The sequence below is a fragment of the Labrus mixtus genome, chromosome 22 (genome assembly GCF_963584025.1).
Source record: "Labrus mixtus chromosome 22, fLabMix1.1, whole genome shotgun sequence".
In the NCBI taxonomy this organism is placed as follows: Eukaryota; Metazoa; Chordata; class Actinopteri; order Labriformes; family Labridae; genus Labrus; species Labrus mixtus.
Window position 1 is genome coordinate 7,334,560 of NC_083633.1, and position 25,146 is coordinate 7,359,705.

At 41.4% G+C, this 25,146-nt stretch overlaps 1 protein-coding gene across 2 annotated transcripts in view; it reads right to left on the reverse strand.

The window, feature by feature from the left end:
• Positions 1-17,399, reverse strand: part of net1 (neuroepithelial cell transforming 1) — a 40,484-nt gene extending 23,085 nt beyond the window's left edge. Inside the window, exons 1-2 of one of the 2 annotated variants that reach the window (XM_061029224.1) lie at positions 17,216-17,399; positions 4,940-5,003 (exon numbers count right to left, since the gene is read on the reverse strand). In XM_061029224.1, the coding sequence (XP_060885207.1) occupies positions 4,940-5,003; positions 17,216-17,355 (204 nt within the window). In that variant the 5' untranslated portion in view covers positions 17,356-17,399. Of the gene's footprint in view, positions 1-4,939; positions 5,004-5,349; positions 5,379-17,215 lie in introns of those variants that run through there. The other variant, XM_061029225.1, reaches the window with a different exon arrangement.
• Between the last annotated feature and the right edge of the window lie 7,747 nt (positions 17,400-25,146).

Here is a 25,146-nt window from a genome sequence, read left to right on the forward strand (position 1 = left end):
TCTGTTCATGTATACAACAACAAACTGCATGTTCTGAACGCTTGGATCTTGTGCCTCTATTGAAATTATTCAAAACTGATCAGTTACGGGCAATATCTGCGGCATTGCAACATACATCCATGTGATTGGATTTACAGTCAGAAGCCTGTAAAACATCACAGGGAGCTTGTTAAAACAGGCAGAAAAATGTAATTTTCTCCAACATGTGTTATCAACTATTGATTGGCATGAATCCAAGAGCCTGAACAGCTGCAAAGCAACATCAAAGTGGGACGTATGTGCACGGGGCTGATCCAGTACGAGCAGCACCTTGGATGCATTAAGTGTTATCAGGGGTTGGGTGATTTAAATCCCCCTCTCGGTGGAATGCTGAGGAATCTTCAGACAGTCTGCGGTTGGAGAAGTCAGTCTTTGTTTGAGTATAAATTGCTGTTGATATGGGCAAGGCCTTACCACAACAATTATCAAAGTTTGCGTGAAAAGAGCTGACGTGCCTCATATTAAATCGTCTGATTAAAGCTGGAATGCTTCTTATCAGACGAGACACTCCGGAGGCTGACGTCTCCGTCCGCCTTAACTTGTTGCATGAACAGACTCAGAATCTGACTCTCGCCGCCGTTAATTACCTTCACATTCCAACCAAACGCCAGTTGGGTTTGATGTGCTCCACCTTGGCATTGGGCTTGAAACCTGACTCACATTCCCGTCCGTGGCAGAAAGCCCCCAGAGGCCTCGTACCTGATGTAGTCTGAGGGAATGCACCAAGCGCCCGGGGAATGCTCACCAAGGTTCGCCTCAGGGCCATCGCACGCCTTCCCAACCCCCCCCTTCCTCCTTACCACTTCAAAAGCCAAAGAACCTGGCTAAACTTTATCCAAAGCCTTGGCAGAACCTTGAAGCTTAAAGTGGCAGGGTTGAGATAAGAGAGGCAACGAGACAAAGACACTTCCAGGACTCTTTGATCGCTGGCTGTTTGGTGGATTTATAAACGACAGACAAAAAAAAACCGGGGGAGTAAATTGAAAGGGCGAGCTAACGAGGCGCACATGGTTCTGGTGGATGAGCTAAGCGTGCCACGTTTGAGAATCAAAGGCTGGCATGAGATAAAGAGCTGTTGGCTTTCTCTCTAACGCTGCTTTTATTTCCCCTGCTCCGCCGTCAGATCAGCGATGGATTGTGTTTCAGGCAGCTGTAAAAACCCTTGGACTGCCTCCACGCTCGTCATGCCGCTCGCCGTCTAATCTGTTCACTCTCTGTTTCTAATCAGCTCGTCTCATTTAAGGGCCGACTGTAAACCACAAAGCAGGCCAGTCTATTAGAGGCAGCAGAGGTTTGTAGGCCATTATGTTCCTCAGTTAGGGAGGGGTGGGGGGGGGGAGAAATCAGAGCAGGCTGGATTTCACGTTATCCAGCGTTTGGTCTCTTGATACATTAGCGGGCCTTGTTCAGTCAGGAAGGAGACACGTAACAGCAGTCAGAGCAGCTTCTCAGTAAGGAATTAGATGGAGATACACACCCAGTGTTGAGCGCGACCAAAAGAGAAGCAGGCCTGGAATTTAGAGCAGATTTTATAGCTCTCTCTCTCTCTCTGATGATAGCACTCCTTACACTAAGCTATGAAGATCAAAGCAGGTGATTGCTGAAGGTTGAATACAGCGGCCACGTTCACATCTTAAAAACAGGTCAGAGAAACAAGCTTTTAGACGGGGAGTACTCTCCTATACACAATTACTTTCAAACCAGCTCTTCACTTGGAGCATTGTCAGAGATCACAATAACATGAAATAAGGTTGTCACAATTAGAGATGTTCCTAGCGACTAATTTTCTTGTCAATTTAACAGAAATTGAAATTCAGACTAGAGAACGGGGCTGGGTATTTCCACCAACCCCATGATACGATACATATCACGATACAGAGGCCAAGTTATGATACTTATCGGGATATACTTAGAATTTGGAAAATGACCACGCCCCACACAGAAAACAGCTGTTCTTTATCGTTGAGTATAACAGCGGCTGCATATTAAGGATCCTACAACTTGTCCTCAGAGGTCCTAGAAATACATTAAAATATTTTAATCCCAGAGCTAGGGCTTTGCCGTTATTCTGAACAACACCATAGGTCAATTGTCTTTCAAAACTGTCATCACAGCTTTGCAGCCACATCGATTCTGTAACATCTGCATGGATACATGCATCTACAAGGAGCACATGATGCTATTTTGAAATATAGATTTTTTGAGCAAAGCCCTACTAGAGAACTATAGTCTGAAGTTAAGAAAACACCCAGAAAGCCACCAGCTGCACAAGACAATTAAAACAACGACATTAAGAGGTTCAAATTTTGACTTGTGGCATTGCACCTCAATCTTTGCACACAAGAACAACGTAACAGCGGACACCTTCCCTCTGTCTCTGAATACCTGCAGAGCATACAGAAGAGACTTGTTTTTGTTCCTGTACACTCTGATTTCTTGCAAATGTAAAATCTAATTTTTTGAGCTTTAAATAGTAAGTTGTATTAGACAATTTGAAGCTATATTTTTAGAGCCCGCTGTACAAATAAAGACGCTACAATTTACACATATTGCCCATTGGATTGGCGTTATATGCAATTTGCTCCAAATGTTCTCCAGAACTAGCCGTTCTCGAGTGTTTTAACCTCTCATTTAGTGTTAAATATCAAGTGTCGACAGTTCAAAGTCCTCCGTCTGGATATTTAATCTGGGTAACAGTGACTGTAGGCCAACAAAGAAGCAGCTTCAGCGCCGTGACAAAGAACAGAGCCGCCGTTTCCCAGACTGTGTTGAAAACTGTGAGACAAAATTTAAAGCTCCAACACATCGTTATGATGGGAAGGGGTGCTACAGAAGACACTACAGGGGTGAGCCAGGAGCGCTCTCTGAGACGACGGCAAACGGTCAAAGTAAACGTGTAGACGAAATGCAAACATCAAACAAGAGCTGTGTTTAAACGAAGCAGAAATCCAAGGCATGCGCTCACGTTTTGTCTGCCCTGTGGACCACCATGCACATTTCTCTTTCTCTTTAAAGTAGCTGTAGGTGAGTTTGATTAACCTCTGTGGGATTCCTGAACATATTCAGTTAAAATGTCAAGCTTTTCCACAGTTCTATGAACACTTTAGGACCAAAGTGGACACCAGAGAACAAAAAGCTATGAATGTTGTTGTTGCTTTGCACAAAACTCTTGAAAAACTCCTCAAGTTTTTATGCCCAATAACACATAACTTGTAAAGTTAGGGGCCTACCATTTGAGAAAACTTAACGTTGCAGTATCTATTTTTTCTGCAATAAATGGTGAGTTATGAAAACACAAACCACAAAAATCTCAGAACATACTAGCATTGTTCCTTATGCATGAAAAACTTAAAGAACTTCATGCATGAAATAATTAATCAGCTGGATGCCTTTCAAGTACAAACAGTACTCCCCCTCCCCAGTCCATACACACTTGGTTCAGTCCACCTCCAGGTGTCTAGAGAACAGGTGGAGAGATATTTAGGGGAAAAATCGACTCATTCCTAATAAACCTTTTATGAGTGGAAATGTGTGATGCTGCTTTGTTTATTCATGTCCGATCTTCCTGTTCTTTATGCTGGATGAGCAATGTGTGACAAACATGTCATAGTCAGGCCTCAGAGCGTCCCAGGAATGACTTCACGATCCCTCAGTGTTCTCATGAAGGGGATGAACTTGTAATATAATATCAGACTGACTTTTCTTCTGGATTAGTCATGTAAAATGAGAACCATGAGAGTTTAAACTTTTGTATCGAGCAGCAAACAAGCTGAAGCATGATGCGTTTGAGGTCATTTGCCTCACTTGACACCTAACCTCCTGTAATGTGACTATAAGAACATGCACACATTGTGCTTCTGATGCTGAAACAACATATCCTGCAGATCTAGTACATATGCAATTCAGGGTTATTGAGATATCTTTCAATAACCTTGGTGGAGAGATGTCTGGATCTGGTGCAGTTAGAGATTCTTTGGGCAGAAGTGTTGAGGTGTAGCTCTGTGTTGGAGTGTGTGGTCAGTTGTACACCAAACTTTGAACTCCTTCATGCAGAGGTTAACATAATGGCTGCCTCAAACACCATGGAAAACCTCAGGTTTAAGAATAAGAATAAGAAAGGGAACCCTGTAACATCTGATTGACTTAACAACAAAGTTGCTACAGAAGAAAACTTGGCTTCATGCAGCTGTTGGCCAATTTAAGAATGCAGTTAGCTCAAAACATTTTTCTTCATAAACGCTGAATATCATTGATGTTTGCTTCTTTTCTTGTGTGTCTCTGCGTTTTTCAGCTGCATTGTTGTTACATTTCAACCATGAATCTGTCTTGTTCTTTTATTTGTTTTCTGTAACATTGAGAAGTAAAACAATCCCACAAACTACTCTTCCTCTGCATCGCCAATTAAGTGGAAATAAAATCGCAATGTTTCAGTCCCTCTGAACCTTTGTCAAGTGTTGAAAACAATTCAGAGAGACTGAAACTGAAGCTCTGTGATATCTTTATAATAAATTGCTGCTGATGAGAAAAAGTATTGGCAGGATTTTTTTCTCTTCAATGTGATTGCTTGATGTCCTATACATGCCTTCTTCATAAGATGAAGTTGGATGTGCGAACACCTCCTTTAAACTATTTGTTATCCGTAACAAAAGTGGACTTTTGCAGAGGCAAACATTTGTGGAGCACATTCAGGGCCCTAAATTAGGAATACGAAAAAATAAAATGTGGTTTATCTCACTAAGATTGACATTTTCACCATTATAGTATTTTCAGGAATCTGAATTTCTCGAATACAACATTTTTAAATAAATGCAGTACACCCTGAGGATGTATAGTACCACCTTTTGAGAAACACAAGAACTTCTGTGATCTGCAAACTGGAAAATACGAAGCCTTTACTCACCAGACTGAAGTCCCATTGAGGTCCTGGTGTCAGGAAGGAGAAGGAGCTCCCTCTTCTTATTGACCTGAGCAAAAACAACAGTAGAAAGGAGCGTCACCTTTTAGAAGTAAAGCACGCCTAGCTGCAAAAGCCAACATCTTCAGGGCCTGTTGCATGCTGTAACAATGAGTGTGATACATTCCTGGTTATGTAATTAAAAAAGATAATCCAGCAAGATCCACCTCTGTGAATCAACTGTTATGATATTTAAGAAGCGCCGGATTTATTTAAGCCACCATGGAGTCCACTCTGACCTAAAGTCCCGGCCAGAGAGTGAGTAAAGCAGATGACAAAGCGTTCATTAATGGGAAACTGTGAGTCAGGGACCAGTTGTCCTGAGAAAACATCCACCACCACCTCCAGTTACCTACCACAGCCTCAGCATGCTGCAGCCTCGGAGTCCTCCACCTCAGACCAGGACTGACAGATAAAGATCCTCCAGGTCAGCCAGGAAAGATCCTCAAAGACACCTCATGAAACTCTAAACTGACACAAGACCGCCTGGGATATTTGAAGGAGGAGTTCTATCCCTAACACCTTCCTTCCTCCCAGAGGTTTGGCATCGCCCCAAAAGTCATTTTGTTGGGATTTTCTCTCAGGTGACAGCTTTGCCCTTTTTTGGGACTCCGCGGTGGGATTGTCCGGACTGAACACTCCCCCCTAAAAACCAGCCGTGCACACTATTAATCCCTCTCATGTCAAACAACTTATCTTGAACCTGTGTGATTATTAAGGGCCGGAAAAGGCCACACAGAGGACAATTACACAACACATCCCGCTCAGTGAACGGATGGTTACACAGCCCGAGGAAAAACATCAAAGCAGCTTCTCAGATATGCCTTGTACCAACAATAAATTGGGTTTTTATTGAAGCACTATTTCACATCGATGAAATCCTCTCACTAAAAGTGTGTCTCCAGACTGCCGTACAAGGATAAGTTACTGTGCCACTTATGAAACCAAATCATCGGGTTATTAACGTCACGCACTGACTGCCGAGAGAGGGGACGATATTCTATTAAAAAACATTTGTGTGGATGGTTAGGGAGCCTGGAACTTTTAAAAACTGGACACAGCTTTGATTTAATTTAAAGCATTAGTTTTATGACATGCTAATTCTTATGACTTCAAATATGACGGCTTCACAATAGATTAAAATATGATTTGAATTACAATGAGGTCAACTAAGTGCTACAGAATCACAAGTGCTGCAATGTTCAGATGAATGCAAGCCTGACCAACATGTAGGTCAACCAAATTTATTAGGCCGACGTTGGTCTATTCAAGATATATTGGAATCTGAAGCTATACGTAGATTTACTTTCTGAATGCTCCCTGAATTAAAAAACATTTTAACAAAACAAAGAAATCTAAAAATCAATGCTCTAGAAATGGTGTCATCATGTTATGTGTTTGAAGATGGAAAACATCCCTGATCATTGTTATGATGGCTGTTTGGGATGATTTGAGCTTGAATGAAAACGGACCTCTCCTTCATGGATTTTGGACCAATAAGACGATGTCCTGTACATGTTTAATACGTGTTTTCTGACCAAACAAACTCACCCGGCTTCCTTTTAACAGTCAGATGTGTCACTCAACAAGACTCTTTGTTAAGTAAAGTCTACAAACAAAAGTAGAATAATCTATTTTAAAAGAGTCCATCAATAATGGCAAACTCCTGCACAGCACGCACTGTAAAGCCTTTTTCACACTCACACAGTTTGAGGGTTGGGGGTATTTTGTTTTGTAGTGACCCCTACAAAGTCACTTATTGATGATTTAAATAGTTTTTTCTTCAGTTAATCTACACATTTATATTCAAATTTGATAATTAGACTGTATAATGACTCATACTGCGATGAAATATCTTTGTAAATAATCATGATATGATTCTTCCTCATTTCCCCGCAGCTCTTTAGACACCAACACTTGAACTCAGAGGAACATGTAAACAAAAGCTGAAATGTTGAGACAATTTGGAGAAATGTTTAAAGGAACTTTCACGTAACTTTACAGTGCATCACACTAAGCAGACACCACAGCATGATGAATCAAGCCCCCTGCATCGCTCAGCTTGCATAACACAATCACACACTCATGCATGATCATAAATGGTGTCAGAACAGTGGATAATATCACAGATTTAATGCCTTTGGGGGGGCCTCAGGCTCAGATGGAGGGACTTAAAAACCCATCAGCATCCGGAGAATGCCGAGCTGCCCAGAAACACTTGTTGTGTTTGTGTGTCGGGTCAGTGCTGCTCGTAAGGCCGAGTCATTCCAGTCATACTGCCGCGCTGCTACTGTTGCTCCAGTTGGCGTTTCTCCAGTGACAGAGCAACTGTCCATCTACAGGCAGCTGCAGCATCCCAGCACCCTAATCTCTGCCCGCACGCATCGTAACACTGAGTGGAACGGTGCTGAAAGGATTCAGTGATTAATCTAGTCCATTTGCAGAAACTAATTAGTTAACTAGTTTGAAGATTTATTAACTGTTACAAGGTTTTTTCAGACACAATGTCAAATATTTCAGCTTCTAAACTGTAAGAATGTACTCCTTTTCCTCTTTTAAATATTATAAACTCATTCTCCTTTGGTCTTGGATTGTTGGCAGATAAAACATCTGGAGACATCAGAAAATGAGAGCGGGAGTGAAACATGCGCACAAGTAACTGAAGTCAGAAATCCCAGAGACCACCCACGTTAGAAATGCATGCACGGATGCTACTGTAAGGTGTTTGAGATAAACAGCATGTGCTCAGGAACAACAACAACAGCAGCTAAAGAGAGGAAAAAGAGGAGCTCTGTGGGTGTCCTGAAGGCGAGCCAGGGGTCAGAGGTCACTGCAGGTGTTGTTGAGACTTTACTGTCTCACTCGACATTCATCTACAGCACAGTGTGTTCTTAACCACCCAGGGTTCACTTAATTAGTTAATCTTTATTCTGCTAGAGGAGGAGCAATGTTTTGTTGGATAGTTAAGAAATAACGGATCCAAACTCTGGCCTGGGAACGCCTCAGAATCCCTGAGGAGGAGCTAGAAACCTTTGCTGGGGAGAGGGGCGTCTAGGTGGCTTACTGCGCTTGATACAAACGCACCGCAACCTCGGAATAGAGGAAGAAAATTGGATGGATTAACGGCTGATTAACCAAATATAATAGTCTGAAAGAGTCAAACAATGTGATTTTTAATTATTTTTTTATATATAATTTCTATTTCACATTGATTGATGTATTTTTTTTTATCCCCCGCCCCCTTTAACTTTTTGTAGCATCTATGGTGAAAGAATCAAATTTAAAATTTTTGAAAATTCAATTTCATTTTGTGGCTCTCTATCATACAAGTTTACAGTGATGGACGCGTAGTTTCAGTGTCTACTTCAGGAGGTAACCAAGGATTTCCGTCATCATTTTAAAGAATTCCACATGTTGGAGGACGGTTACAAGTTCAAATAATTGTTCAGTTGTTATATTGACTGCTGCCATTAAAAGAAGCACATGAACACCATGAGTCCTTTATGTGTCTGTGTCTAGATATAAAAAGTGTGGTTTTGATGCTCCTTGTTGGTGGTATTTTGAAATATGGATGAGCAAGCAGGAAGTGGACTCTCCCTACATAAAAGCCAATAACAATGATTTATCAATATAGCAGGAAACCAGAGGACACAATGTGTCAACTACACAGTAGGTGTAAGGTTGAGGTAAACATCATTGTTGCTGAGAGACACATCAGGGTGTGTTGAAGCTTCTGTGATGTAAATTCTGAGTTGGATGATTCCCAAGAAAGACAGAATCTATGAGCAACATAACTGTGAACTTGCTTCATTACCATTTAAATACCTTTTAGTCTTTAGCACGCAAGAGTTTAGCAAGAGTCCCACACCTACTTTTTTAGTTCCAGTGCTGATCAAAAATGTTTCCAATGTTGCCTAATATTGACCAGTACTCCATTCTTTCTTCAGTTACGATCCTGAAAATCATAAGCCTCTAAAAAGATTGATTTGTTTCTTCTCCAAAAACAGAAGCCAAAACACAAATTTGCATCCTGTCGCTCGCCCCCCGGCAGTCAGCACCACTTAACTTTGACAGCAAACCACCAATGTCTTGGTACGGTTTGACTAAATAGGAGGAAGAGGACGGTGATGGATAAAGCTTAGAAGAGAAAAAGAGTGCCCAGAAACCAGGCAGTGACCAGGCAAGAAACCAAACTTGAGGAAATATTGGACACGCTCCTTGAAGTTGGGGAGAACAGTAGCCTACAAGTCTGACGCAAAGCTGGTTATGTCAATAAACAGTTTTTCGAAAGTGGCACTCAGAGACCTTCAGTGGGCGCCAAAGGGCACTAAACCAGTGCATAGATGAGGTGAATGTCAACGCCTGTACCCTTACCATAAGTGTAACACAAGTCTCTGAAAAAGCGCCATGTAGGTATTAAAGTATTTTGGATGCTGGTAAGTAATCAGAGGAGCAGTTCTGTTAGCTGTCTGACTGTAAAGCTGAGCTGAGCTTCCAGACAGGCAGACGCTCACTGTGCTTCGTGTCGCTGAAAAAATGACAAGCATTAGCCCAGAAGCCAGGCAGGGACACACACGATTCATCCAGACTGTTACATCATCAGGGCTTCAGCTGAAGGTGTAGCCAGTTTCTCATACTCGTGTAGAAAGGCATGCTGGGAATCTCGCAGGAGACGAGAGCCTGCAGCAATTAAACATAACTGCTCTTCCGCTCATTGAGCTAATATCTCTGTGCTGAAAATAAACAAATGAGCTGCAGAGAGAGAATGGTGCCAGAGACAATGTGGATATTTTCAAGAGTAGGAGGAGGTTAGAGGTAGTTAGATAGAGCATCTCAAAAAGGTCACAAGTTGATCACTAAATAAATGTAAAAAATACATCCAAAATGGAGAGGTCCCATATTCTTGTTTTTCTGGTTTTATATGCTCTTTATGCTCTCTTAGGAACATCTATGTGAAAAAATTCAAAGTCCGCGGAAACGCGGCTTCTCCTACGTCCTCCTGTTAGCTGTAGCATTAGCCGCATGTAACGCTCGGTTCTAGCCCCCTCGATAAAAATTTGTCAGTCTGACGTCATTGTCAGTGTGAGATCACTGATCTAAGCCCATTGGCAAGCCCGTTAACTTCTGTAGCACGCCCCCGATATGCCGTAGCCTGCGGTAGCACAGTAGTGCTAAAGGTGCTAATGTTTATGCTCCCCTCGGACGGTGCCAGTGGCTGCATTCCAAATATGGTAAAAGAGGCGGGACATTTCCGAGAACCGTGCTGAGCGACTGACCAATAACGACAGAGCGGATCGGCAGACCAATCAGAGCAGACTTGGCCCACGTGGGGCTCTGCAGTGTGGGCTCAGCAGAGCGTAGCTGACGGACTCAGAGCGTAGAGGGAGCAAGGAGGAGCAGTACATGAAAACAGACACTTTTTTCGGACTTTAGCTATTGTGAACGTACAAAAGTAGGAACATAGATTAAATATATGAACCCCAAAAAGGGCATAATATGGGCTCTTTAAAGACGGACACTACTTCCTGCTGCTATTTGTATGCATGTAAATAGACAAGAGAGAAAGCTTTACAGGTGTTGAGACCAAAGCTAGGACAGAAAAAAACAACACAAATCACTCAGTTACTTTACACTGAAAGATTCATATTTCAGGGGGGGGGGGGGGGGGGGGGGGGTGTGTGTGTGTGTGTGTGACGCGAGGCTTAGTAAAAACAATTCACAGCTTTTAGCACTGCCAGCCAAGCATCGACAATTTTGTGAGAGGAATTCCAGATAAGGCTAACAATGAATTAGTGATCTACATCAGATGTCACAACTACTGTAATAAAGGCACATGTTTTAGTCATATCTCGCCCTGAGCGTCCAGTGTACAACAGTGGGTAATGAAGAGAGCCACACCTCTTCCTTTTGCCACATCCTATCTGTGTCAGAGAGGGGCTTCCGCAATTGCACCAATAAATACAGATGAAAGCTAGTTGTTGAAAATGTTCTAAGAGTGTCAGTCTTATAGCTGCATCCCAGCCTTGAGAAGATCTGTAGCACAGAAGAAGCTACAGTCATTGAAATTATAGCAAGAGATTTTTATAATTTTTTTAGGGAGTTGTTCATCTTCAGAGAGATGGGTTTAAGAAAAAGATCAATTTAAAGCAATATCTGTTGTGCAACTTCATGCAAGTTTCATGTTGCAGTATAACTTTTAACTGTTTCCTCTGTAATTTTTTTTCAGTTTGTCGTGACTTAAGTTGCCTTTCTGTACTTTTTGCAAACAATGTTTGAGATAAATTCTAAAAAGTATAGCAATCTGTTAGCAAAGATGTGACTGACCGAGTGATAAGTCTATGACGATATGTTTATGTGTGTGTATGATGAGGGGTGGGGTGGCTTGAAAATATTTTCAGCTGCCAAAGTGGGTTCTGGCAGAAAAACTTTGGGAAGCCCTGGTTTGTACCCTGTTGGATCCCGCTCCGTGTGAAGTGATGATGCAGCTCATCAATACAATGACTGCAAAGCACATGCAGTGTTTTCTTACTTTAGACTACTTGACTTGTCTGATTTTCGTTCAAATTTTAATTGCGAGGGAAATTAGTCGCCAGGAACATCCCTAATTCTCACACCTTCATAAACTATTTGACTTGTGAATAAGGTAAAACAGACTTCATGTCCAGCACTGGCCTGGGTGTTTTGAATGAGATCATAACATACATCAACAGTTGAGTATCTTTTCAAAGAGAGAGAAACTAAATCTCTTGTGATTCCTTTAAGTTCCCTGTGAACACGTGAGGAAGAGCTTCTTACCCCTGTCTTCTATGTCCAGTTACTTGTCATGAATCTCATTTAGATTTTCTGACCTTCTCTGTGTGCAACTTACAGAATCTGAACGGGTTTAAATGACATCTTAGCAAATAATCGGGGTATACGCTATATATTTACTGTCTTTCTATAGAAAATTAGTCACTAAAACTTGAGATATCTAATGTCATGTTTCCCACACATAGCTGTTTTGAAAGTCGATACCCCCTGCGTGTGTAAGTTTGTCATGAATACCTGATTGATGTCACCACACACATTCATCCCAGCCTCCAGCCAGGGGACAAAGGTCCTTTCTAGTCCTGAACCTGCTCTCATGTGTGGAGGGAAGTGTGGCTAATGAGTCAGTGCTTTAGCATCTCAGCTAGCCCTGCCTTTATTTACTAGATGCCAGTGAACCTACACAGACATCTTAACTGTAGATAGATAACTCTGAAACTGAACTATCCCAACACTGACCCCAATACTGACCCCTCCTGTGTTAGCATTTCTGTCTTTATCTTTACTACTTACACATGACAACAGTTACATAACTAAGGGATAATGCATGGCTTTGAGAGTTCATAATAAGGAGTTCAAGAACAACATGTGACGCAGAGCTATCCAATTAGTTCAATGTCCAGTTCAATTGTATCTACTGGTTTGACATTTAATCATTGAATCTGCACGCAGAGTCTAGATGTTTCTCGTTACTGTTTGCAGTAAGCTTGTAATCCGAGCCTTAGCAGCAAAAGCAGGCAGAACACAATTCATGCTATTGACATCTCGGCTATCTAGAAGAAGAAACTTTATTAATCCCTGAAGGGGAAAGTAAATTTCCTCTCTGTTGTTGAACATGCTATATATATATATATATAGGCAGAAATACACGTGTGCACAAACCAAGAAATGTCAGAGTGAGAGTGCTGCCAACAGCTAGCGCCTCCTGAGCTAGTAGCGGGGGTTCTGTGTCTCGCTCAAGGGCCCCTCGGCAGTGCTCAGGAAGTGAACAGGCACCTCTCCAGCGACCAGACCAATTTCCATGCTTTGGTCCGCACCGGACACGTGAACTGACGACTCTCTGGTTTCCAACCCAAGTCCCTCTAAACTGAGCTACTGCCGCCAAAAAAGTGCTGCTAATAATCTATTATATCAAACTTTTCATCTTGAGCCACAAAACTGCTTAAGGCGGTGTAACTGTCACGACAGCCAATCAGAGTTTAGATTCCCTGACTGCCTGAAATGCCAGAAATGATCGAGTCAACCTCCGTTCAACAAACTCCTCTTAAGATCAGACCTGAAAAATCTTTTGTATCATGATGTTATTTCTGCAAACATAAGGCCTGTTAATGCCAAACAAAATCACCAGGGTTTGTACTGCTGAATGTATAACTGAAGGAAGCCAACAGTGAGGCAAGCCATCTTTGTAACTTTTAATCTACTGTTGAACTGAGACTCACAAGAAACAGGCTTTACTGCTGGGGGATGTGATGACAGAATATGAAACTCAAATGCCACACAGCACAGATCTTAGCTGGAAGTCGTTTCACGCTATCCACTGGCTACACCAGAATTACTCAATTTGCCTCCGTTCCCAGAGGAACAGCATCAGAAGATAATAAATGATTTCCGATGGGTTCCAAGATTGAGGAACACTTAAAGGGCCTTACCCAGCTCACTAGGCTGGAGCCTAGAGGTTAGTACGCCGACCCCATGTACAGACTAGAGGTTATAACCCTCGAAGGCGGCCTGGGTTTAAATCCTGTGGTATTGAAACAGATATCGATATCTCATAAATGTTAATTAAAGATCAACTGTTTTCAGCCAAACTTTAAAGGAATAAATGCACACCATGCAACCAGAGTATGGTATAAAAACTGCCATTATAAGATAAAGAGCTGATAATAAAATCTGAATACTTCTGTTATATGAAGTGTTACATGAAGAGAAATTTATTGAGAACATACCCTGTTTTTTACGAGGCACAAACCCCCTGAGAACATTCATATCACCCAGTCTCAGACCATTCAACGTGAGTTTTTAACCACGGTACTTTACATGGACAATGACCTTCCAATGCCGAGTTCAAGAGCTTTGGAACAGCTTTGTTGTACACTGTTGGCTGAATTCTGCACGTGTTTGGCAGCATGAAAGATTCCACTGCCAGTCGAGTATTTTTTTATGCCAATCTCACTTGGGAAATCAAACCTTATTTTCTCTCACTCAAAGCTCGTGTTTTTTCTTCCATAAACCCTCGTTATGGAGGTCAAATGTTGGGTGATGTTTTTCCATGTTTGTCTGCAGAGCTGGATTTGCACAGGTCCGCATTTGGGCAAAACTGGCACATGACATCGAAAGATTTTCAAAACAGTCCCATACAATTGCTCTCAGGGGTTTTTCGTCTTAAAACATACTGATTGCTGTTATTGTAGGTTGGCTGCATGTCTGACGACCGGATGAAGCTCATTGTATTGATAATTATGAGCTCTTGGACACAATTCAACTTCAGTGTTTGTGTTTTCTTCATCCAGAATAGAAATGTATGAAAACAATTCTGTTTTCTGCTGATCTCTGAAGTTATAAATAAATCAAAAGGCAAGGACAGGAGTATGTTTACGATCCTGAGAACGGCCAGTTTTACCCCAGAAATAGATATTCACTATTAGATTGGCTGGTATTAGGTTTCAAGCGGTCAAAAAGCTCCAGCATGAAGATGTCGTAAGGGGCTATTCAACTATATTGTTTAAGGGGACAAATTTTCAGAAAGCTAAGGACCCGAGGGCACGACAAGCAAGTATAGTGCACGAAAGCTGTTTTTATCCATTGACAACACAAGCTTGTGATATGCTGCGACTCGAGCACAGGACCAAAGATGCTCTGTCAAACGGGAGAGCTTTGCTATTTTTAACACTTTACTGTAGCATCAATGACAATCATTCACAAGTTGTCCCTCCTGTGTACATTTATTTTTTAATTGTAAAAGTAACTGCTCCGCAGGCCAGTCTGATGTCACCCACGGGCTGGAGTTGGCCGCCAGTTGAATAGGCCTGAGGTAGTATGAAAATCAACTTTATTAAAAAATTAGGCCGACGAGTTTAGTCTTGTCGCCTTCTTGATGAAGGCCACAAGCCAAAACTCGTAGGTCTAATTTGTTAATAAAGTTGATCTTCATACTACAAGAGTTGCTGGAGCTTTTTGACCTCTTCTAGCCTTTCACTCTTCATGCACCTTGGTAGATGGTGAAGCTGTGCGGAAAATCCCACTCTGCTTCTTCGGGCTTTGGGATTAGGTTTCAAACACAATATTGCATCAATCAAATCCTACTGTACCGAATATTTTTGAGCAGAGATTGATTTCACAGGGATTTTCCAAAGTTCTCCTCTTTTCAATCTGGCTAAAGAAAGTCTGACACACCAACATAAATAGTTATTTATAAATTAATAAATCTTCCTCTTTGCTTGGATGTAATCACCTCGGGAAAAACTTAAATGTAAGCGAGAAGGGACCTTAAGTACAGTTCTAGTATTTACCAACGCAAACCAACATTGAGCCTGAAGCTAATATAACAATGGAGACTAATCAAGTAGAAATCTTCCAGAGTACCAGCCCATCAATGGGATTGGTGTTCATCCATCCAGTGATTACTGATTCAATATCATCAATGCATTGATTCATATCTTCATGACTAGCATGCCTTTACTCGTGAATGTCTTCTGCAGGCTCCTTCATTGAATTATAATATAATGGTAGGGGAAACACTGGATGTGATATTTATAATTAAAGCATTTTGAACAGAATAACATTTCATGTAATATTGTGATGAAATTGTCGATTACATAATTACATTTGAGTACATCTGGCTTTGACTAGAGACTGTTCTCATGCAGAATGCAGGGAAATTAACAAACAATAACCATGTTATGCACATTTCAGGGGAACTTTTCCGCTCGCAACCCCCAAAATAAAGCTGCTTGAGACTGGGGAGCCCCACTGTCTCTGGAGGGGGTTGAAGCATTTTACTTTGCGCACAGCTGGGCACATATACCAGTTGGACTATTTATACACTAGCATTAGAACACAATAGCCTAAAAAGCCTAGAATCAGAAAACAAGTCATCTCCGTATAAAACTGTACATCGGAGTGAGCATACCATGTGTAATAAAGCACAAAGGTGAAGTATGTTTGTTTCTGTGTGTGTTTTTATTTGTAAAGAGCAACAGACAGCTACACTGATGCAGCCATGTGCAAACTTGCATTTAAATGATTTTTTTACACTCCTGGTAACTTTCATTTCAGCATAAATCTCACTTCATGAAAATTGTTTTATTTTAAATTGTACTACTTCTGTAAATGTTTACAGGACGGTGCAATACGCAGAACCTGTGCAATAGTAGGCTTACCTGCTCAACATTACTAAAATACTCATCCGTAAATAATGCCATAATGTGTGCATGTGTAAATATGGTTGTGTGGACAAGTATGCACTGAATTTAATTTCTATGAATTCTGCAGTTGCTGATTTTTTGTTCTGTATGCTGTAATTCTTGTAAATAGAAGCCAGGTGGAGACGAGGGAAATGTTCCCCAAGGGGACAACAAAGTGTAATTTATATATATGTTGACAATAATGGGTCATCCCTCCTCCTCATAATGGCTCGCTGTCTGAACAACTGCCTTTAGAGTTTAAAAATAATTAAACTTCCATAAAAATAACTTCATAGTAAAGAAAATGTGTTTATCTGTACATTGTTTTGCAACACATCTTGACATAAACTGATCTACAACATACTAACACACATTAGTGCTTCTGTACATCAAAACAATATTAATTAAAAAGGGTATAGTAAGCTTGTTGTGACAATACAAATAGAAGGAAGGATCATTAAGTAGACTTGGAGAACTGATATTGAACACCTCTTGTGCGTTTTTAATCGAAATAATAAATACTAGTTTAAAAGCATTTGTGTATACAGTTAATTTGAGAGTAAATGTTTCATTAAATATATTTAAAGTAAATGTATGAAGCACACAACTGGAGATATAAACAGGAAATAAACTACAGCTGGTTTAAAGAGAGCAGAGTGACGGTCCTCTGCTGACCTCTAGTGGCGCTTTGACGCAACAGCACACATCGACATACATTAAAACGTGGTATAAAACAGACAATATTGATCTGAAAATACTTGATAATCTGTTAGACACAACAAGCAAAGTGCTATTTACCTTTTCCTAAGTTAAAACCTTCATTTGAGGAAATTAAATAACGATGCTGTGTGCTAGCTGTGTCAGGCTAAAACATGCTAGCTACCGTTAGCTCGTATTTATGTTTGAGATTTTAAAGTATGGATTAACGGAGGGCGCTGACGGTTTGAAAGGTGTGTTTTCAGATATTTTACCGTGTTTTTTGTCGGAGTATGAACGTTATAGATGGACTAACCTTCTCAGACTCCTTCTGTTATTCCCGAGGGACGAAGACTCTTCTTCATCAGCGGAACTCTTCCTGCTGCTCGCTTGTTTTCTCGGGCTATCGACAGTTTCCTCTAAAAATGGAGCCTGGACTTCAGCCGTGTCACCCATTTAAAATGTAGAGGGAGTTGTATTTTTACTCAATTTATGAATGGGCTCACGTAAAAAAAAAAAACAATAACAAATGCTACAACAGCAGCATGGGCTCGTAACAAATTTTGAATATGGCGGAAATGGAAAACATCGACCAATGAGAGGGGAGAACAGCGGAAGTAGTTGCTAAGTGGGCGGGACCAGAGCAGATAAACATACAACACATTAACATGTGGTTTAAAGAAATGACTACTTTTGGGGTAACAGAATATCTTAATATTTTTACTATACTGTTTTTTTGACCACACTTTTACTAATTGGCTTCATTAATTTGAAAATCCACGATTTTTAAAATCTTTATATGTGTTAATTTAAAGATAGATTAAATTCTGCACCTTTAAGAAAAAGCTCTTTCATGAATACCTACTAACTTAATGATGATGGTCTCGATATCATTGATGATGATGATGATGGTTGTGACGGTGGTTTTTGTTTGATAACGATGACTTATAACAAATTTCACAAATTTCCCCCACGGGGGATCAATAAAGTTTATCTTTATCTTTAAGATGGTTTCTATACTGATTAGAGCTCTCAAGAACTGCTGTGTTGTGTTCAATGTTGTGCTTTGCCTCTGGTCACTTCCTGTCAGTACCTGTGTGTCCAATCAGACTCAAAGCTGATCGTTTGCTCTTACTGACATTGTTCCCTTTTTTCTAGATCCTTGCTTGTGTTGTACTTACTCTCTGATGAACGTCGCTTTGGATAAAAGCATCTGCTAAGTGAATTGTAGAAATGTAGATAGCATCTACCATCTTTTTGCCCTTAGCTGTATTAAAGGGCTTTTACGTTATGTCTCAATCTTCTAAGCACATGTAGTCGGAGTCACAGAAGAATATAATAGTCTTGTTTGTCTGATGACCGTAGGGGCGTCTGTGACTCAGTGGGTATAGTCGGTTGTCTCTCATCTGTAAGGTTGGGGGTTCGATCCCCTGCATCTGCAGCCACATGTCCGATGTGTCTTTGGGCAAGACACTTAACCCCACGTTGCTCCCTCTGCTTCATTGTCAGCATATGAATGGGATTAGTTACTTACTTAGACGGTGACTTTACACAGCAACCTCTACCATCAGTGTGTGATAGGTGTGACCTGTGTGGTGTAAAAGCACTTTGAGTAGTCAGAAGACTAGAAATATACAAGCTCAAGTCCACTTCCAATTTTTGCAACAACTGTTTTGCTATAACAATGAAAATATTTCAAAACGTCTCTAAAAAAGTTAAGAGGACACCCTTTAAACCTTTATACTTTGTGTGACGCAAAATTCAATGAATAGGCGATGCATTTATTCCATGCCAAAAGTGAAGCATTTTATTCAGAAGAAGTTCTGAATTCTCCAACGTATAAGTCTAAATCTTACAATTGACTTTAAATTTAAAGAAAAAAAACAGGCAATCATTTACCAAACAGAAAAAGAAGACAGACACAAATAGAAAGGTGGGTTTGTGTGCCTTAAGATCGCTCTTACATAAATGATTTATTATTTATTTATTTATGATAGAAGTCATCAACGGATGAATCATCAAACAGTCATTAAATCCCACTGTAGGAGAAATTTGCATCTTGTAGGTTTAAATCAATTATCTGATAAACAAACTTGAATCACAATCAGAAATTCGGTTGTTACCGTTGCTCATGAATATAAACAGCAGTCGGAAATATAGAAATAATTTAAGATGTACAGATAAAATAGAATAGAGATAATAAAATAAGCAATAAGTACCAAGTAGGACTATCATAAGATATGTACAAAGCTCAGTGACTTAAAGATAAAAAACAATATTTACAATTATGAATGTATGTGAGCTTAGTATCTCACGGTGTATTGATAAGGCTCAATATGAACAAAAAAAAAGATTAACAATAAAAGTATGAGTCTCAATAAGAAGATAAACAAAAAGAGTGTACGTTAAAGTTGCTGCTTGGATATCTCTGAAAGGAACGGACAATAATGAAATGCATCCCTAGGTATGTGCATTCATATATTTTTCATTCATGTGGTTATACTTAACATTCTGCATAGTTCAGATTCACTATCACATTTTTTTCATGCTGGACAAAATGTGCACCTGACTGCAACATAAAGCAGTAGATCCTGCCTGTGCTGTAAAGTAACTACACAAATGATGTTTTCAACTGACACAATCTGTAAGATCAATCATCCACTTCCAAACGAGATAAAAAAAACCCTCACTGTTTGATGTTCAGCACTTGAAATTGCCTTTTGTGTTTATATTAATGTGTCTAATTGACCGTCGTTGCTGTTGTGAGTTTTAAAGGATGTGTTATAGTTCAAGCTGTCGCTGCATATTTCCCTTCAGTATCAGCGTCCTTGGCTGTTATGTAACCGCTTATATCACCCTATAGTAGCAGTGACATCGCCCTCTTTAAGATTAACACCACGGGCCACAGCTGATCAACAACAGACAACCCATGAACTGATAACTGGAGTTTTCTTCTTCACTGCATCTTCTTCCCTCGGGTGTTCAATCCAAAGAAAGGTCTTCTGTTATCATGATGCAACCTCAAAATAACATCTTCTCTGCTGGTCAGCATCAACATAATGTTTTTTTTTATGTAAAACATTTCATGCACTGCAGGATGGAACATGCACTTTAACGTTAACATTTGATATATATGCATATTTCTCGTCATTGTATTCATTTTAAAAGGTTTTATCTTTCGCCTATAGAACACGTTAAAGGGCTCTCCAGTGACCTCGGCCTCTAGTGGTCGTCAGTGGGAACTGCAGCAACATTAAGTGGTTACCAGAAGAGTAAATTATTCAATTAATATTCTTTTGCAGAAGGTTAAGTTTGATTGCAATCAATTTCTGTCAAATGTGTCTCATTAAAAGCGGTTGCACACAAGGTACTACTGACATGATTTCTTGCATGCAAGCAGAATTAAATGGTGAGATTTTATCTGTGCAGGAAAAGGAGCGATGAGGAATTCCCAAACATCAACAGCGCATGTAAAGTTACATTTAACGAGAGCCGAGGAATCTCCTCGCTGTGAGGCAACAGCGCTAACCACTGCACCACTGTGCAGCCCTGAGTCGTTGTTGAATAATAATTAAAAACAGGCTGTTGCAGATTTGGGAAGACCAGGATATCTTTTTCTAGATGCTTACCTACCTTAGATCAGAGATGACATACAGATGAGAATCCTAAAAACCCATTAAGGAAGATCAGGGTTTTTTATCAATAAATTGTAGAAGTTGAACAAAGACGTCAATGGGCGCCCTCCAAGCTCTTGATGGATCTCTTTCTGCAGGAGTCAAGAGCAAATCTGTTGCTCCCATCTGCTGCGGACTCCCGAATGCATTGATCCACAGTTTTATAACCGATTTCAAATGGTGCTAGAAGGCAGCAGCTGGCTCTAAGCACCAGGAGAAATCAGTTATCTGTTGGTGGAGAAAGAGGACGAGGAGGAGGAGAACGTATACGAGCTGCTCACTCACTGCCGGAGCTGTCCTCCTGTCCCCAAGAACACTGATTTCAAATGGTGCTAGACAACAGGAACACACATCTAAACCACCACGTGAAACCAGCTTCTGGGGGAAGATGGGTTTGGTGCTGGATCACAGCTGCAGCATGAGGTGAACCTGTTATTCTGAACTTATATCACTGAAATATTATTTTTATTTATTAAAGGCAGAGTCTGCAGCTTTTGTAATGCTACTCAAGCTTCACTTCTGGGCCTCTATACTTGTGTGGTGTTGACTGTGTCTGCAGAGACCCTGCCCTCTGCCTTGATCTTCATGTTCTGGTTGACTCGGGTCGTTTCTGGGCGGGGAGCCGGTGTGTTTCCTCAAGCCAATGACAGCACACAGGTGAGTTTAGGAGTGGATACAACGATCTTAGTAAGTCGAAACGCAGAGTGCACGAAGCTCGTTCCAAGATGAGGTTGAACCTTGTGCTGGCTTTCACCTGCAGACGCAGATTTGGTTCACTTCCTGTTGGACAGGCAGGTGACAAACACAGACGGTTAGCTTGTGCTAGCTCGCGGTAGCTTGCAGTGTAGGTTCAAGCGGAAAATGTAAACACTACGTCCTGCAGTGATTAATAAACCCAGAGCAGCTGACACCAGTGAAACGCTGAGATAAAAATGTGTTTTTTGTTTTTGTTATTTTGCCAAACTGAGGGCCCAGCAGCTAATTATCACCCTGGTTTCCCTTAGCAACCACTACAATCCCTTTCACTCTGTAAATAACACAGACAAAAACCACAACATCATCTCTAGACACACACTGCACATCACTGCTGTTCAAGTTAGTTTAGTTGTACTCCTTCTCTGACATCCTCCCTGCAGTATTTCACCGAGAGTGTCACCAGGGATTCTTGCTTTCTGTCTCAAACATGGATGGGGTTGTCATGGCAGCGCGGCGACGTGGACGGCTGGTACGATGAGAGTCTGCCTCCAGCAGCACCGAGGACTTTAAACAGAACAGACGTCAGATAGGAGCCAGGCTGACAAACTGCACATGACAGCTACGCCTATGTTAGAGATAGTGCCTGTGGGTTTCGCTGTCAGAGACACAAACAGACGTGTTGTTATTTCAGACAAACACACAGAATATAATGATACCTACTTACAGCTTCCTTTTCTCAGTCACTGGTCCTGCAGGGAAGACGACACATGCATGCCATGTTAAACACCTGTAAATGAATGCATCAGTAATCATTAGTTCACAGAACAAACAAAGTGACACTGAATGCAACTGATGGGACAGGAACTGCATACACACACACTACCATTCCCACAAATAGACAAGGAATGTCCAATTAAAACACTTTAAACAAGAAGGTGCCTTTATAGTACATCAGGCCTATTTCCATATTTATTCTGTGAAAAAACACCAAGGTGTAACCCCCCACATTAGCCCCCCCCCCATACCCAGGGTTAAAGTGGCCGAGCCCCAAACTATACCCCAGGGTATGATGAAATGATGTGTGATATATGACCATGTTCAAATATGAATAGATAATATTTGACATGTTTACAAGTCCCAGATACATGATAATGACATATTCAGCTTGATATTCTGTTTTCTGTTTTCATGATGGTATACAATATTTATTGCGATTGTCAAATGTTAAAAAAAAGGGAGGGGGGGCTACTTTATTGTAGTTGCAGGTCACAGTCGAGTTGACGCCATGTTGTCATTTCATAATAAGTCACACAAATCTAACCAGCTTATGATACTAATCGAGACGACATGTTGGGAGTATTTTATGTGACAAATCTTAAAATAAGTCTGACTCCTCAAGCAGAAGCAGAGAAATGTTGCGACACCGAGCTGGCCTCCCCCCCCCCCCCCCCCCCCCCCCCCCCCTCGTGTCACAGCACAAAGACCTCTCCGTAACGCTGTGGTTTGTGGGAAAACGGCGCCCAGCGATTATGTAACCGGCCCAGGGGCAGGTCGTCATGACAACAAGGCTTACAGTAAAGGCTTCATTGTCCCCGTGGCTCTTACAGGTGTTTGAAAAAAAAAAGAAAAAGTGCCAGAGGAGTGTTAGATGACCTGTGATGATGAGGTTTAAGTGGGGGCAACTACTGACACATCCAGGTGGGAAAATCTTTGTTTGGGGTTGTTTTTTTTTTAAGCCCCGCCCGTCTATGTGTTGGCATGGTGAGGGGGGTGTGGGGGAGCCGCGGAGAGAGAGGAAGCTGCACGGCATCACATATCCAAACCAATGAAGCAGACACTACCCCACACTGAGATGCACTTAAAGTCATGACATAACATTGAGCCAAGCTGTCACATGTAGTTTAGCGCACGGCCTGAGCCCTGTGGTTCTGCTCCCTGCCACAAGAGGGCGACATGACATTTTAAAAAAAAAGCTCCCACACTGCCTTGTGAAAAAAAACACGGTTACTGTGGTGATGAAGTTGTCTGTGTTGTATCCACAAACGGGAAGCTTTCATCTCTTCTGCCCTCCGTTAAGAGAGGTCAGGGTCAACAGCAGACAGAAACAACCTGGCGCAGATATCAAGGGATAAGTCCTCACAACCCAGCAGACAGAAGAGAGGATATAAAGTTTGGATGGAGCACAAATTATCGGAACATTTCATTTCATAGTAATATCCAAAACGACATGGGTGTAATAAGCACTTTTACAGCACATTTAATTACTCTGCCCGCAGATAAAACTCTGAAGATCCCTTCGACACTCATCACTCTCTAAGAGAGTTGGTCTTCTGCAGCAAAGACCAGAGAGTGATAAACACGTTTATATTCATTTTTAATCAATCTTACTTTTATTGCACATTTGCCACCCTATCAAACATCTATGCTGTACTGCACAAAAAGATCTGACCACTAGTCATCTTAACTAGTAAGAGATGACAGAATACCGACTTAAAACTGCATGTGCATGCTGTGTGCAGATATGCTAATGTGATATGCATTTCGATGCATGTTGGGTTTTTTGTTATTTTCAGTTTTTCAGGAACAATACATGTAGGTAATGTTACTTCTAATTTAAGTGCAACTGATGCAATGGATATAGGAATTCAAGCCATAAACGATTATGTCAATTGACCAGCACAGCAACTCTATCTTTGTCCAGCATGCTCAGAATCAGGAGCATGCCAAGAATCCCTTTTTCTCTTGGCTGATTGAGGCGTATACATCAGACCGCAATATCTAGGCGTGTTAGTCTGAGAACATCAACAATTTCAAAGTACAACGGCAGAGTGACCGCAGAGATTCCTTATGGGGCTGTGGCTGAATTTCTGTGTAAAAAAAGTAAGCTTTTAGTGCTTCATTTTTGTCCTTACATCGACCTCCTAACGTTACTGCGATTGCCTTAGGTGACCCAAATGTCCCCGTGCCAGGGTTCCTCTGACCCTAAAAGCTCTAAATGAAAAAGTGATCACAGTTTGTTTAAAGGCTTTAGAGAGTCAATGTGAACTAAAAGAAAATAGAAACAGTATGAGCTTAAACAACAGCAGCCCCTCTGCAGTATGAAAGCAGGAGCGAGAGGGACACACACACACACACACACACACACACACACACATACACACACACACACACACACACACACACACACATCCCTCCTTTTTGCTCTCTGGGGAGAAAGGCTTCCTTGTGGAGGTGAGGCGAGCGCTTGTTGTCGGCTCTCACTCCGGCTTCCTGTTCTATTCTCTCCCAGGAAGTGACACGCAGAGACAGAGGCTCCCACACACACACACACACACACACACACACACACAGACACACACACAGATACACACACAGACACACACACAGACACACACACAGATACACACACACACAGACACACACACAGACACACACACAGATACACACACACACACACACACACACACACACACACTCACACACACAGATACACACACACACACACACTCACACACACACACACACAGATACACACACACACACACACACACACACACACACACACACAGAGACACACACAGATACACACACACACACACACTCTCACACACACACACACACACACACACACACAGACACACACACAGATACACACCACTGGCATTGAAGGCAGACCCTGGCTCCCACGGGTGACGGTGATGTCATCCTCCTTGTCGCTGCGTCTGTCCGTCCGCGCTGCCTCTGTGCCTGGAAGCAGAGAGGTAGAAGTGACGTTAAATGATGACGATTGAAGTTTATATAAGATTTATTTTTTTGTCCCTTGGTTCCAGTTTTGCTGAGTCATGGCACAAAAAAAAAAACCAACAGCGCTGATAAT